Genomic DNA, 15,231 nt, shown 5'->3' on the forward strand with positions numbered 1-15,231 from the left:
AACCACCGTGAAAGTTTTTTCAATTATGGTACATAGTCATAAAGTGAATTATATTTGTTGAATGAAAGGAGAAAGATCCTGTATATTGTTAGGTGGAAAAAAAAATAAAGCAAACTGCCCAATAGTGAGTAGTATGTTAGTTGGCTGTTTAATAGGCAATCTTAATATGTTCCATCTTGAGCTCTGAACTTCCTCACCCACTCCCTTTCTCCAGACCTCTCCTCTCACAGTTAATGGCAACTTCGTTCTTCTAGCTGCGCAGGCTCTAAAAGTCTTTTCATATAACATATCCTGTCAGCAGCTCCTTTTGGGGGTAGACACTTTGCCTGTTTTGTTTCCTGTTATATTTCTAGCACCAGGAACAGTGCCTGGCACGTAGTAAGTACTTAATAATGTATACTTGTGGAAAGAATAAATTAGTATTTTTAATACTGTGTGCAATGGGAAAACATGTTTCTCTAGGTATCTCTAGGTATCTTTGAAGGGTAGAGTTTGAAGTATTTCTGTATTGTATACATCTGTGTTTCAAAATAATTCTGCATTTTCTAAGTATTTCTATAATGTTTGAGTTCTTTATTCTTTTCATAATCTGAAAATAAGTATGTTTTCAAAATATTGGACAGTATGCTTTGAGTTGAGAATTTTCATTTTGCTTCTTTGCTTTATACCTGTTTATCTAGACTGCTGATCTTGGACTTGATATCGGTGCCCAGGGAGAACCCCTTGGATATCGCCAGGATGGTATGTGTCTCACATTTCTTGATTATCTCCAGATCAAGCTAAAGGTCCAAAGCTTTATCAAAAGAGCTGGTTTGCTCATCTGGGAAACCAGTGTTGGCAGGAAAGTAGTGGTAGCAATTAAAGGCAGTTCTTAAATTCTAGAGTCAGCAACAGTATCTTTATTGGAGCACAGGGAATTCTGAGCCACACACTGAGCAAGCAGTAGGATCACACCAATAAATATGTGTCGCTACTGCTAGGCCTCCGCAGTGTAGTGCAGGATGTTACAAGTCGCCTGGCTTTTTATTCAGTTTTTTTTTGTTCAGAGAACCCATAATACCTGTGTCTACAACCCACCCAGGAAGTGAGAGTATGGAAACTTCTGTCCCCAAGCTCAGCTCTGGGACGGGTATTTACATAGTTAGCTTCGCAGAAAACTCTTAAAAATACAATTCAAACCTGGGTAGTGGCGAGGGGTAGACCACTAGCAGCTGTAACTATTCATATTAAATTTATAATCTTACCTGGTTTCTCCTAGTTAATAAACCACTGAAGCTTACAAGCTTCTTACCTTCACAGGTACATGTAAGTGTTAACCCTTAATACAAAACATATAAAGCTTTCATTGGAAACTGGCACATTTTGTTTGTACTTTTGTGGGTGTCGCCTGGACTTTCTAACAAACAGATTACAGTTGCCGGACCTCCTTGTTATTGCCTTCACCTCCTGCCATGACTCCTTGATGCCTAGGTGTCACACACAGTAGATTGCTTGCTGCTGCTCCCCCCCTCAGGAACCTGTCCCTGCCTGGGTAAATGCCAGAGGCCCAGGACTAGAACCTGCTGGTCTGCCTCTGGTGGAAACGGGCTTTGTGTGGCCTCGTGGGTGGCCTGGCACTGGCACTTAGCTGAAGAAAGCCAGACGCTGAAGAGGTTAGACAGCAGCGCTTTCTGACAAGCTTGCTGCCCTTGGATGTCCCTAACCTTAGTGTTCACTTCTCTGTCTTCTCTCTCTCTCTCTCTCTCTCTCTCTCTCTCTCCCTTACCCATTTCGTTGCTACCCCTGACTCTCCTAGATCCCAGCTATCGTTCTTTTCACTCTGGTGGATACGGCCAGGATGCCTTGGGTATGGACCCCATGATGGAGCATGAGATGGGCGGCCACCACCCTGGTGCTGACTATCCAGTTGATGGGCTGCCAGATCTGGGGCATGCCCAGGACCTCATGGATGGGCTGCCTCCAGGTGACAGCAATCAGCTGGCCTGGTTTGATACTGACCTGTAATCATCCTTTAGGTAAGAAGTTAAAAAAGCCAGTTTGGGTAAAATACTTTTACTCTGCCTACAGAACTTCAGAAAGACTTGGTTGGTAGGGTGGGAGTGGTTTAGGCCTATTTGTAAATCTGCCACAAAAAAAGATACATTGAAAGGAGATGTCTTGGAACATGTGAATGTTCTCAGATTTCTGGTTTGTTACGTGGTCATGTGTGGAAGTTATTAACTTTAATGTTTTTTGCCACAGCTTTTGCAACTTAATACTCAAATGAGTAACATTTGCTGTTCTAAACATTAATAGCAGCCTTTCTCTCTTTATACAGCTGTATTGTCTGAACTTGCATTGTGATTGGCCTGTAGAGTTGCTGAGAGGGCTCGAGGGGTGGGCTGGTATCTCAGAAAGTGCCTGACACACTAACCAAGCTGAGTTTCCTATGGGAACAATTGAAGTAAACTTTTTGTTCTGGTCCTTTTTGGTCGAGGAGTAACAATACAAATGGATTTTGGGAGTGACTCAAGAAGTGAAGAATGCACAAGAATGGATCACAAGATGGAATTTATCAAACTCTAGCCTTGCTTGTTAAAATTTTTTTTAAAATATCTGTAATGGTACTGACTTTGCTTGCTTTGAAGTAGCTTTTTTTTTCTTTTTTTCTTTTTTTTGCAGTAACTGTTAGTTTTTTAAGTCTCTCATAGTGTTAAGTTATAGTGAATACTGCTACAGCAATTTCTAATTTTTAAAAATTGAGTAATGGTGTAGAACACTAATTCATAATCACTCTAATTGTAATCTGAATAAAGTGTAACATTGTGTAGCCTTTTTGTATAAAATAGACAAATAGAAATGGTCCAATTAGTTTCCTTTTTAATATGCTTAAAATAAGCAGGTGGATCTATTTCATGTTTTTGATCAAAAACTTTATTTGGGATATGTATGGGTAGGGTAAATCAGTAAGAGGTGTTATTTGGAACCTTGTTTTGGACAGTTTACCAGTTGCCTTTTATCCCAAAGTTGTTGTAACCTGCGGTGATACAATGCTTCAAGAGAAAATGCGGTTATAAAAATGGTTCAGAATTAAACTTTTAATTCATTCGATTGTGTCACCTTTTTTTCCTTGTCACTTAGTGGTTTGCGAGGGTAATAAGTTATTTCACTATGTGTCTTCCTCAGGATGAAGTTGAATAAACTTAAGTAATGATGGAAAGAGCCTTACTGCTAGTAGACGGAATTGTTTGTTTGCCAAGCCTCTTTAGCACTTACCCCTGGGTTAAATTGCACCAAAAGTGTTTCGGCCTTGAACGTTGATTCTGAGCTTGTGTAAGAAGAGGGGGGAGTCCATCGTCTCCAACTGAAGGAGTCTGGGCTTAGAGCCTATGGCCAAGACTCCTTCATCCTGGCTGCAGCCATGTGTATAATCCTGCCCACGTGACTAAAGGCATCTAGTTCTTCGGCTTTCAGTTTTGTCCTGTGTTGCCCAATAGGCATCCCCCACCCCAGACTCCATCACATGGTTTCATTCCTTTAAGGTAATAATGAAGAATTACTCACCTGGATTTGGACTTCAAGCACCTTCACAGAAGTGTGACTCATTTGGAGCGGGGAATTCCTTCAACTCCACTTTGAACTGATAGTTAAGATGGTTTACCTGCCGATGTTTATCTGAACATATCAGAGAGAACTAGAATGGGCCTTCTTCCATGCTCTCTGCCAGGTGAGCCTGTCATCCTGGTGGTAGGTCTGACAAGCCTAGTTCATCCCTGAGGGCAGAGTCAGTAGAGCTGTTCGTTAGAACTTGTGTTTTGGGCTTTAAAAAGCATGGAAGTGTTTTGTGCTTAGGGAGGGCTGTTTGTGATTTACTGTGTATTTAAAAACATGTATTCAGTACCTTTTTGTTGGATGAGGACCCTTTGAGAAAGCTTTATAAATTCTTCCCTGTGGTCTAAGATGTAATTGGGATTGGAGAGGAAACATTTGTGTACCTGGTGAGGGGGCAGTTGTGCCTCCAGTGCATGACCCAGAGAACCAAGGCAGCATTGCATAACTATTAGGTAGGCTAGAGCTATTGGTTAGAGTGAAGATCTCGAGAGAGTTCAGCTTTTAACATAAGGAACCACAGCAGGGTGGTTTTTTTTTTTTTTAAAACCAGAAAACATTCCAGAGCTTTGCCTAAAATCATTATCGTTTTGAAGTTCCATGTAAAAACTTTACATGAAGGTTAATCTGATTCAGCAAAGGTAGTTCTGCAATGCACTTAGAAGGACAAAGAGCCAAGAACGGCAGAGACACTTGTGAAGAATAAGATGACAGGAGGACTTGTTCTGTCAGCTGTCAAGGCCTAACTGTAAAGCTAGAGGTGGTTGAATTTACACTGTTATTGGCATGTGTGTAGAAGTATACACTAAGGGAACAGAATAAGATGAAGACAATAGACACTTTAAGGGTAGCATTGGAAGTCAGTGTGCAAAAGAGGGACTTTTTAGTAGAAGTGTAGAACAGTTAGGTAGCCATTTGGATAAAACTGAAATTAATGCAAGAAAAAATCCATGCTCAACAAAATATCAGAAGCCCTCACTGGAAGCCCACGTGGCCAATAATTTGCAAGAGAATGGCCGCAATGCAGTAAAAGACCACAGCTTCAACACAATAGTATGGGTATATCTCAAATATGATACTGAACAAAAGCAAGTCACAAATGCATGCCGTAGGACTGCACTGGTGCAAAGAGAAAGGCAAACTGTTTTAAGGAGATCATCCAGAGATAGTAAAACTAAAAAGCAAGAAAATTTAGATTACCACAAAAAAACAGAATAGTGGTTACCTGGGGATGGAGGTGCGTAGGACAGCTGATCCCATTGCAGTGACCACCAGTGAGCTGAAAAATGAAGCTTTTCCATGTTGGATGAGGTGTTCTAGACATGAGGCTTTGATCTGGTTATTGGAATCCTTGACAGTGAAAGATCTTGAGATAAATATGTCTTGATTAGTGTAATAAAAACGGAAGATCCGAATCGTGCCATATGGTTTGTAAACCAGCAGAGAGCTGAGTTGCTCCACTGCAGTTGTTTTGTTCTACTAGGTGAGAATCTAACTGCTTGCCTTGCTTGAGTGAACACCCATCAAATGCAATTAGAAAATAATGGGGGCGGGAGGCTGAAAAGGTAGTGCTTCCTTTTTCTTATTCACCAACGTCCTGTGTGGTGTCCACTCCACCTCCCCACCTCATGAGTAATCTACAGGGGGGTGACTGGCCTCCTCTGCCACCTCAGCATCAAGCCTCTGAGAGGCCAGAGGCCAGGTGTGAAAGGCCAGCCTTCTTCCAGGTCACATCAGGACTCCACACCGCCCTGGTCCTTATTCTGGGCCAAGGCTGGTGCTTGTTGCCCCTTCCCTCCCTCGGCCTCCTGGAAGCTTGAGGCTGTTGGGGCCAAAGCCTCCTGAAACTCAGTGAGTCTTGTCCCCACCCCACTCCAGACAGGTCTCCCCAGGGACCAAGCCTCTTTGGGCTTTTGTAGCTTCTTGCCGCCCCCTTCCCTACCAGTTCCCTCCTGAGGCTCCTACCTCAGCCCCTGCATAAGTCCATTTATCAGAGAGATTTATTTCTACATATTTTTCTGTTGTTGGAGGAGGGAGAATAAAGGGCATTTTGCTTCAAGTGGAGGCAGGAGAGACCCAGGTCCTCTCACTATCGCTCACTATGGACAAAAGCCTTAGCCACCAGAGCCTCCACTTCTGAGCTGTCCCACAGGGCTAAGAGCTGCCTTGCATTCACAAAATTGACCTCAGAACCTCATGAGGTAATAGGGGAAACCTCATGATACTATGGGAAACAGGAAGAGCTAGACAAGCCCAAAGAACCGTCAGTCAGTAAATTCTGTTGCTGCGTCCTACAGAGCCACTTGCTTAGCTGCCAGATGACTGTCAGTTCCTCTCAGGATACCCTCCAGGCCAGAGTCACCCCAGATAGATCGTCACAGAGGGGTAGCTCACTGGGCACCTACTCTCAGGCTGTAAGTTGAGGCAAGGTCTCAAAGCTTTGGGCCTGTTGTTAGGGAAGGAAGGCAGCCTGGTGCAGCCACTCGCTGGTCCGCTCTGCTCCGCTCCATGCAAGGCATGCTCCTGCTGCCTCCTTTGCCCCCTCACCCTGCAACTTCAGTGATGCCATTCATCCCTGGGGGGCTCAGCCGACAGACTGCATGTAGCCAATTAGCAAACAGCTAAAGCTTGGAGGTGGTGGGAAGAGGGCGGCCGGTAGTTACGTGGGTCTGGGCCTCTGGTCACTGCGAGAATCCTGAGAGCTCTGATGGGTGGCTGGGGCCCAGGGCTTCTCAGAACTGGAGCCGGGGAAGCCACAAAAGGGTATGGGCCTCTCATGTGGGGCAGGGAAGGGCACTGCTCTCCGCTTCCCTCTTGTCTACTCAGCCAGACTGCTCATGTCCCCTGCCTCAGCTCATTAGGATTGGGGGTGCTGCTTTCCATAAGGCACCTTTGTGAGAAGGACAAAAAGGATCCCGTAACTCCAGGAGGACACAGCCTCACGCCAGGGTGCAAAACTTGGCGTGGGCTAGCTTTAGCGCCTGTCACCCTGGGCTGAACACCCTTGGTGGGGTACTAGCCCTGCTTGGGACCATCTCCTCCTTGCCCCTTGCCTATTCAAATACGCCTTTCCTCAAAGAGGCGAGGCTGTGGGACTCAGGGCCAGGCACGGTCCACTTAACGTGGTTCTGGAATGTTAAAACTTTCCTCCTGTTTCACCTTAAGCAGCAAAGACTCCTCCCTGCTCAACTCAAAAGGGCAGAGAAAGACGAATTCGATGGCTCTGAAATACCTTCTGGGGGACTCTAGGTCCAGAACTCCAGGGTGCTTCCCCTAAGCGCTGAATGAAAGAGGAGGGAACAGATTTTCTGGGAAAACAGGGAGAACTGTGCCTGTTCCCTGGACCAAAGTGGCAAAGCAACAGGAGCTGAGGGCCAGGCCTCCAGCTGCTCCCCATCAGCTTCCCCCACCCCAGGAACAAATCCAGCCAGGCCAGGGCCACCTGGGCACACAGCCTGGTGATGGGCACATTGCCCAGCAGGACTTCCTGTGGGCAGTTAGGAGGCTATGAGAGCAAAGGACACTGCCTGCTCCTGGGTGGGGATCCCCCTTACACCCCTGCTACTCAGCTCAACTCTAGACGTCCCACTGGCAGACACACAGGCTGCGGAGTCCGAGTCCCGAGTTCAGCCCAGCAGTGGGGCCTTGGGCAAGTGGACTGGCTCCTCTGAGCCTCAGTTTTCTCACCTATGAAATGGAGATAAGAAGGTCTGCTTGGCAGGTGGTGAGGTTTAAATTAGGTAAGTGACATCCATGCCTTTGGCGGAGGGGGGCACGGAGCTGCTGTGTTCGTTACAAAGCCAAATGGAAGCTGGCACGTTCCCCAGATCACCGCGGCAAAGTGGGCCTGTTGGCGACAGTGTGCCCAGCTTCCCGTGATGCGGTAGGTGTGGGGCCGCCTTTGTGCCCCTGTGCCTCCTGCTTCTGCGTCCCCCGCCCATTCCCCCCACATAGGGGCTGCTGCCTGGGACAGAAGCCCATCGGCTCAGGCAGTGTGTGTCAAGGGGCAGATCCCCTCTCTCAGCAGCCCAGAGCACTGCAGCTACCGATCTAGTCGAGCCCTTTCATTCTGCAGGTGGGGAAACAGAGGACCCAGAGAGGAGGCCAAGGAATGTTCTCAACTTGCTCACCTGGTTCAAGCTGCCCACGGTCCAGCCCTCCCTCCCTCAGTACAACAGTCCCAGCCCCTTTCCGCAGTGTCCACCCAGTATTTTCACAGGCTTGACTCTTACACAGGGGGCACTAAGGGCATATGTGTGGGGAAGAAGCTGGAAAGGCTTCGAGGATAAGGGGGGGTCACTGGTAGAAGTTGGGGGTGTGATTCTACCTTGATGCCATCATCCCATCTAGATGAGCAGATCTTCAAGGAAGCCAGCGTTCCTTGAGCGTTTTGCATTCCTTTAGGCAGAGTTCTAACCACCTGTTCCTGTTAGTGCAGTCTTGCCCAGTTCTCCCCAAGATTCTTGGAATCACTTCATCCCTGAAATGAAGAAAAGCCAAGCAGGTAAAAGTAGGAGGACGAGAAGAGACTATAACTTCCAAAGGCTTGCTCTGGAGCTGTAGCTGGGAGAGCATTCCTGCCTAGTCCTGCCTGTTAAATCTTCTCCAGAGAAGAAAGATGCTTATAGACGCTGGCAGGCCTAGACTAGCACAGGCAGTGCAGGCTTTAGCAGAGGCCTACCTGGCCCACACAGGGAAAGAGCATTCTGAGAACAGCTAGCAAACCTGGGGTTCCCAGATGCATCACACATGCACGGAGGAGGTCCATTCTGAGTGGGTTTTCTAGGGTCTGGAGTTAGATCATCTCAGCCAGAGGTTCTGGGTTCAGCTGACTTTATTAGATCCAAATAGAGCTGTAGGTGCCACGTGGTGAATGTGTGTAGCTGAGGGTGGGTGCCGCAGAGTGGGCTCGTGCTAAATGCCTTCTTGCCTAGTGTCCAGCAGCTTGGAGGATCTCCAGGGCCAAGGAAGCCACTGCACTGTTGGCCGACGAACTGTGAGAAAAACCAAAGTAGAGACATTTAGGCATCCCCAGGGTAAAATGCTCTGTCTTCCAAAGGGGCTGGCCTCTTTTGCACCCGAGTACCTGATGGACCAGCTGCTTCCCAGAGCTGCCCCTAGCATCATCTTGAGAAGCAGAAACAGCGTTTGCAGGCTCCAGGGCCATGAGGTGAGGACCCCGAAGCCCACAGTCCCACAGGGGCTCAGCACTGGCCCTGCCACCCACCCCTCGACGTCTGAGCCCACTTTGGCCAGGTGCACCGATGCTGAGCTGTGAGGGCAAGTCAGGCGGACGGCAGCCAGAGCCTGCTGGCCCGAGGCCCACAGTGAGCCTGCCCGGCGCCTGCCTGCAGCTGACTTGTGCCATCCAGCAAAGATCCCAGCTGCTGACACTCCCTGCTCCATGCTGCCCCTTCCTGGCCAATCAGCCAGAAGCTTTGGGTTTCTTATTCTCATAGGTGTGGATGTGCAATTAAGAGCTTCAAATGGAAACTTCGTTATTGGAGCAACTTGTTTGAGACACATTTAAACCTGTGCCTTAACAACTGTCACCAAAGAAAAGAATGGCGCACAGCAGTGTGCCTTGAAGTATAAAATTAGCTGATAGCACACCCTTCGCTACACAGAAATACAGCTGTTGCCAAATGCCAGGGGGCTGCATAAAAGAGGTGGGTCGCAGGGGGACAGGACTGTGGTCGGAGATGGTGCCATGCATTCCTGCTCTGCGCATCAAAGGCCCCTTTGAGGGCTGAGGGAATGCACTTGAACTTGGCCTGCTCCCGGCTGAGACCAGGCTACCCGGGTGGAGCCGTGCTGCCCGCTCCGCCTGCCAGAGCAGCCCTTGGGGGCCAGTGACCGGCAAGGAGGACACACCCACCTGGCAGGGCCCCATCAGAACTGAGAATGCTGCCATCCAGTCACTCTTTGTCAACATGAGAAACCCTTTTTCTGGTGGGGCCATCCGAACAAAGCCCGAACAGGACAATTTCAGAGCAGCAGCCTGTCGGCCAGTATGAGATCTGCCTGGTGTAGACGTGTTAGTTGCTGGAGTGACACGTGTGGGTATGGAAGAGGCCATCAGCCTCAGGGAGGCTCGTTTTCACATGCTTGGTCCAAATTTGGGTCCAGCGCTCCCAAACTGGTACAGCATGAAGATGTGCCGGCCTCGGACCCAGCTGGGGGGCGGGGGAGTCCCACACAGGCAGGCCGTGGAGAGGAAGGGCTCTCAGCAGCTCCCCACTCAAGTCCATGCCTCCCGGTGGCTCTCCCACCCTCTGCCAGCACACATCTGCTCTGCTCACAGGGGCCTCATCTCAGCTGTCTGCACAAGGCCAGGGTCCCCAGGTATGGTCATCACCTGCTCCTCACAAAAACCAGGCTAGCGGAAGGCCTGTGGCCCAGCCCGGGGAGCCAGTGTCCGTGCCTCACACACCACAGGGGCCACCGGGCTGAGCAGGGGCCCCTCCCATCAAAGTCAGCCTGTCCTTCCCCTCAGCTCACAGTAACCACGGGTAAGAACTGACATCTTTGGCTTAAGCTACAGAGTAAAGGGGGTGGGGTAGGCCAGGAGGCGCTGTCCCCTCCCCACCCAATCCAGGATTAATACAACAAGGCTGCATGGAGCTGAGCCTTCGCAGACTCACCTTCCCAGCAATACCTCAGCCGCATATGCTCCTCCAACTAATACAAAACCCCAAACACCAGGAAGCAGATTCCATAGAACCTTGTGGCCCTGAAAACAAACTACCAGGAATGCCGTGCACCACCCCGCGTCCCGCACACCCAGCGAAGGCCAGGTACCCCTTAACAGGTGGGGCCTCCTCCCCAGGGCAGGGAGAGCAGCTGCAGCTCAGGGGCCACCACGCCCTCCGGCCGCCTCCCTCAGCTCTGGGGACAAGGCACTCACCCGAGTCATTTAATCAAGCCCCTGAACCGCCCCCAGAGCCCACCTGCCAGGCCCTGGCACTGTCACATGCAGTGAGCCATTACACAGCACACCGGCTGCCTAAAGGGTGGATACCTGGGGGCAGTTCTCTCTTTATTCCCATGCCATTTTTCTCTGGTCACGTGGCACTAACATTTTAAATGACTCGTCAGCCCTACCTGCCCCCCCCAACCCCGGAACCGCCTCTCCAGGGAGTGCAGGGGTGTGTGCGGCAACGGCAAGAACCCTCCCAGCGCCCTCACTACACCAGTATCGGCGTCACCGGGGGGCTGGCAGAGAGGCCGGTTCCTCCCTCCACAGGGTGCAGCGTGTTCCGGGTGACACGGCCGTCCTGGTCTCGGCACCTCACTTCCAGGATGCTCTAGACGTACTGACTGTGAAGCTGAGGACTGAGAGGCTGACCTAACCTCAGCTTCTCAGTGTCAAACTGTTCTAGGCGTTCAAGTTTTCCCTCTGACGGCAGCCGGGGCTGTAGAGTGGGCCTCCAGACCCTCTGCAAGGTGGTGGTAATGGGGCCTCTGGCCAGGCTGCTGCGGGGGGCACGTGTGCACAAACAGGTACTGCTTTTCTCATGAGGTTCATCAGGTCTCCCACCTGGTCATAATCTGCTCCCGTCGCCATCTGTAGATGGGAATACGGCCTCCCCGCGCTGCAGGGCCGGGATGCTCTTCTTTTCTCCCTCCCGTTACCTCTCCCTGCCTCCACAGTGGGGACTCCTGGGGGGTGGGGGGCAGAGTGGCCCATCCCACACTGGGAGGGAGGGATCTCAGTGGGCAGTGTCAGGCGGGAAGGTGACGGTCCCTGGTGTGTAGGGGAAACCGGGAGGCGGGGGAAGAAAGAAGAGCGGAGAAAAGGAATGCCAGGCTATTTGCTGAGCCCAGGTACGCTCTGTGCTGCTCCTCCCACAGCCCTCCTGGGCCTACGTACCCCCCAGCCGCAGCCAGCCACTCCAGAGCCCGCAGGAGGCTGCCCGAATTCTTGAGGCTCTCCAGGTGCTTCTCATTGGAGGTGATCTGCAAGGGAGGGAGAGGAAAGCGGTCGGCTGGCCCATCCCTGACCCATGATCCGTTGGACGGGCACCCTGAGTCTCAGGCCACCAGTGCTATTGGGCAGTGAGCGCTGAGCCCCAGTGCGCTGCTGACCACGGAGGCAACCCTTGGGGTGAGCAGGAAGGAGTCCTGCTGCAGCTGGAGATGCGCCAGGGGAGGATGGGGTGCCTCCCGTAGGTCCCTCAGGAGGGTCTGTGTTCTGGAAGCCTGAACATTTCAGTTAAAGCACATCATGGGTGAACAAACTTTCCAGTTGTCGGTTCCGGGACCCAGTGGGCCCATGCGTCCCAAGCCCGACACAACCTCTTTCATATGGACAGAAGGATGATGCTGGGCTCCCGTGATCTCAGGAGCCTGGGAAAAGAAAGAGGCACTGGGAATCAAACTGGTCACACCCTCACCCGCGTACCCTGGGAAGTGTGCCTCTGCCAACGGCCACCGGCCCGGGAGACACAGAGGAGGGACACTTGGGCACCAGAGGCAGAATCATCAGCTCTCAGGGCTGGAAGGGACTCGGATAGGTGCTGACGCAGCCCAGGCTCCTGGAGACCTCCTAATTCAGCCCTTCGGTAAAACGAGTCCATGCCCTACGAGGCAGAGAAGACTTCAGGAATGAACCTTGATTCTGCAATTCGACTGTTTCTCTTAATTCACCTTTCATGTCCTATTTTTATCTTTGATATTTAATAAATATTTTCTAATAAACACTTGTATGGAACTTCACATTTCAGAAGGCTCTGCAGTTTCCTGTACATTTTCTCACTTATCCCTTTCAGTAGCCTCACCTTGCAAGGTAAGCATGTAGTGTGTTTTATAGATGAGGTGACTGAAGCTTAGTGAGATTAAGGGACCAGTACGGCAGTACACAGGGAGCGTGACCCTAACGCCACATGAGGCTGGAACCAGGCTGGCCTCGGCTGTCCCCACCATTTTCTGTCTTTCCACTTGATCATAGCAACCAGGGCTGGATTATCATCTCTGTAGTTCTCAGGGAGAGGCTGAATATTTCTTAAGCACTCACTCATGGTGATAGGAAGGTCACAGGGGTAGTTAGACCTTCATGTGGCCTGTGAATTGCACGTGAATGAATGTGCACCTCCACTGAGGCCCTATCCCGCTTCCTGAGTGTGCCAGGCCCCGGCGGCCAGCTCGACTGCATCAGGTGTCATTTCTGCAAAGATTTGCATCTTAGAAGAGCTGTGTGTAAATTTGTTCTGAAATTACACCCCACTTGATGAGTTCAGAAGGCTGCTGTAGTTCAATTCTGTCTGAAGCAAGCACAAACTTACCCTGAAAGGGTCCTCAGTGAGGATTCCCATCTAATTTTTCTCAAAACCCTGCCTCATACAGCTCAGTTGAGCTACATCCAGACTCACTGCCCTGACCAGCCCTACCGTGGGATCGTGGGTAAGAGGCTGTGCTCCAAGTTGCAAAGAGATAACAAGACTACATTCACTCACGAGGCTAGTTGGAAGGTGCAAACAGAAGAAAACTATGTGATCAAAGGGAGAGACGAGAATAGCACCGTGTGCAGCTGACATAAATGCAAGCATAAACAAAGCCAAGAGAATTCATTGAAAACTATGTGATTTGGCCACTTACCTGAACTCTTACTAGCAACATCAACTGTTGTTCTATCAATATGAGTTAATTAGAAAATAAAAATTTTAAATAATATCAATCAGAGGTTCTAGTTCTGGGAAAGACAGAGAAAGCACATGCCACCCTTTCCATGTAAAGCCTGAACAGGATGCACAGCGCAGCTCTCTCAGAACACTGAAAAGTAAACAACACTGGCAGGTTGGGGAAGGACCCTGAAACCGAAGCGCCGTCTCCCCTCTCCCTCCAGTACAGACCACCTTGAACTCAACACACCCAAACCCCAGAAGTGGGGCACACGAGAGAGCCCCAGGAGAAGCCAGGCTTGAGGAATGGGAAAGGAAACTTGGAAAAGCTCAGAGAGATTAGATGAACCCCCCTTTCCTTTTCCTCAGTTCTCTCTTGCCCCAGGCCCCAGGCAATTCTGTGGTGGCAGTGGTGGCAGCAACAGGAGCCAACAGCCAAAACTCTTCTCTCTCTCTCTGTTCTCACAGTGTTTGGCCCCGACATGACAGTTGTGGAGGTTAAGCAGTCTGTGGCCAGACAGAAAATGGGAGACCAGGGAGCCAGAAAGTACTGGGGAGATAATAACAGGGAAGAGCTCAAGAAAGCAACCCCATAAAATTATTTATGAACTTCTAGGCTCACCTTCAACCTGTGTTGGTTAAAGTAAAAGGTTAAAAAAGATACACCATACAAACAGGAATCAACAGAAAGCTAGAGTGGCTGTATTAATATCAGGCAAAGAAAACTTTAGAACAAAGAAAATTATCAGGGATAAATAAAGACATAGCATCCTGATAAAAGGGTTCTCTCACTCAGAAGATAAAACAATAAATGTGTATGCATCTAACAACAGAAATTTAAAATACATAAAGAAAAACTGATACAACTGAAAGGAAAAACAGACAAGTCCACAACTGTAGCTGGAGACGTCAAATAACTCTTATAGTAACAGATAGGATGAGCAGACCAGAAATCAGCACGGATATGGAAAAGTTGAACAACACCGTCATCCAACTGGATCTCATTGGTATTCGTAGAGCACGAAGCCCACCAACAGCAGAATTTACATTTTCTCCCGAGAATCCAGGAACATTCACCAAGGTATACAATATTCTGGGTAATAAAACAAATATTTACTAATTTAAGAGAACTGAAATCATATAAATTATATTCTCTGATCATCATGGAATTAAACTAGAAATAAATAACAAAGATAACAAAAATATCTCCAAATCACTTGGAAGTTAAACAACACACTCAAATAATCCAAGGATCAAAGAGGACATCCCAAGGAAAATTAGAAATGATTCTGAGCTGAATGAAAATGTCAATACAGTATATCAACGTCTGTGGGGTGCAGTTGAAGTAGTGCTTAAAGAGAAATTTATAGTACAATACTTACATTAAAAAAGAAACGTCTCAAATCCATAATCCAAGCTTTCATGTTAAGAAACTAGAAAAAGAGCAAAACAAACCCAAACCCAAAGAGGGAAGGAAAAACAGAGCAGAAATAAGAGTAATGTGGTAGATGTAGGCCCAAATATATCAATATCTAAATTTACCAAGTACTACAAATAAAAGATTAACTAACATTGTTAGATTAGATATAACCAAAATAAAACACAACTACACGATGCTCACAAACATACCTTAAATATAAGAGCACAGAGCAACTGAAGTTTAAAGAACGAAAAAAGAGACGCCACACAAATTGTAACCAAAGGAAGTTGGTATAGCTAATATCAGACAAAGTCGACTTTAAGCCAATAATTATAACTAGGAATAAAGAGAGACATATCATATTTATAAAAAGATCAACTGGGCTTCCCTGGTGGCGCAGTGGTTGAGAACCTGCCTGCCAATGCAGGGGACACGGGTTCGAGCCCTGGTCTGGGAAGATCCCACATACGGCGGAGCAACTAGGCCCATGAGCCACAACTACTGAGCCTGCGCGTCTGGAGCCTGTGCTCCACAGCAAGAGAGGCCGCGACAGTGAGAGGCCCGCACACTGCAATGAAGAGTGGCCCCCACTTGCCATAACTA

The 15,231-nt window shown here is 48.9% G+C and overlaps 2 protein-coding genes across 3 annotated transcripts in view; one reads left to right on the forward strand and one right to left on the reverse strand.

Annotated features, from left to right (window-relative positions):
- Positions 1 to 3,088, forward strand: part of CTNNB1 (catenin beta 1) — a 42,099-nt gene extending 39,011 nt beyond the window's left edge. The window contains exons 14-16 of one of the 2 annotated variants that reach the window (XM_060162228.1): positions 681 to 741; positions 1,796 to 2,015; positions 2,477 to 3,088. In XM_060162228.1, coding sequence (XP_060018211.1) covers positions 681 to 741; positions 1,796 to 2,004 — 270 coding nt within the window. In that variant the 3' untranslated portion in view covers positions 2,005 to 2,015; positions 2,477 to 3,088. Of the gene's footprint in view, positions 1 to 680; positions 742 to 1,795; positions 2,016 to 2,317 lie in introns of both variants that reach the window. The other variant, XM_060162226.1, reaches the window with a different exon arrangement.
- A 5,316-nt stretch (positions 3,089 to 8,404) lies between these two features.
- ULK4 (unc-51 like kinase 4) overlaps positions 8,405 to 15,231 on the reverse strand; it is a 506,210-nt gene continuing 499,383 nt past the window's right edge. The window contains exons 35-36 of the mRNA XM_060164074.1: positions 11,462 to 11,547; positions 8,405 to 8,582 (exon numbers count right to left, since the gene is read on the reverse strand). Coding sequence (XP_060020057.1) covers positions 8,519 to 8,582; positions 11,462 to 11,547 — 150 coding nt within the window. The 3' untranslated portion in view covers positions 8,405 to 8,518. The remainder of the gene's footprint in view (positions 8,583 to 11,461; positions 11,548 to 15,231) is intronic.

Source organism: Lagenorhynchus albirostris, chromosome 10, assembly GCF_949774975.1.
Source record: "Lagenorhynchus albirostris chromosome 10, mLagAlb1.1, whole genome shotgun sequence".
Taxonomy (NCBI): domain Eukaryota; kingdom Metazoa; phylum Chordata; class Mammalia; order Artiodactyla; family Delphinidae; genus Lagenorhynchus; species Lagenorhynchus albirostris.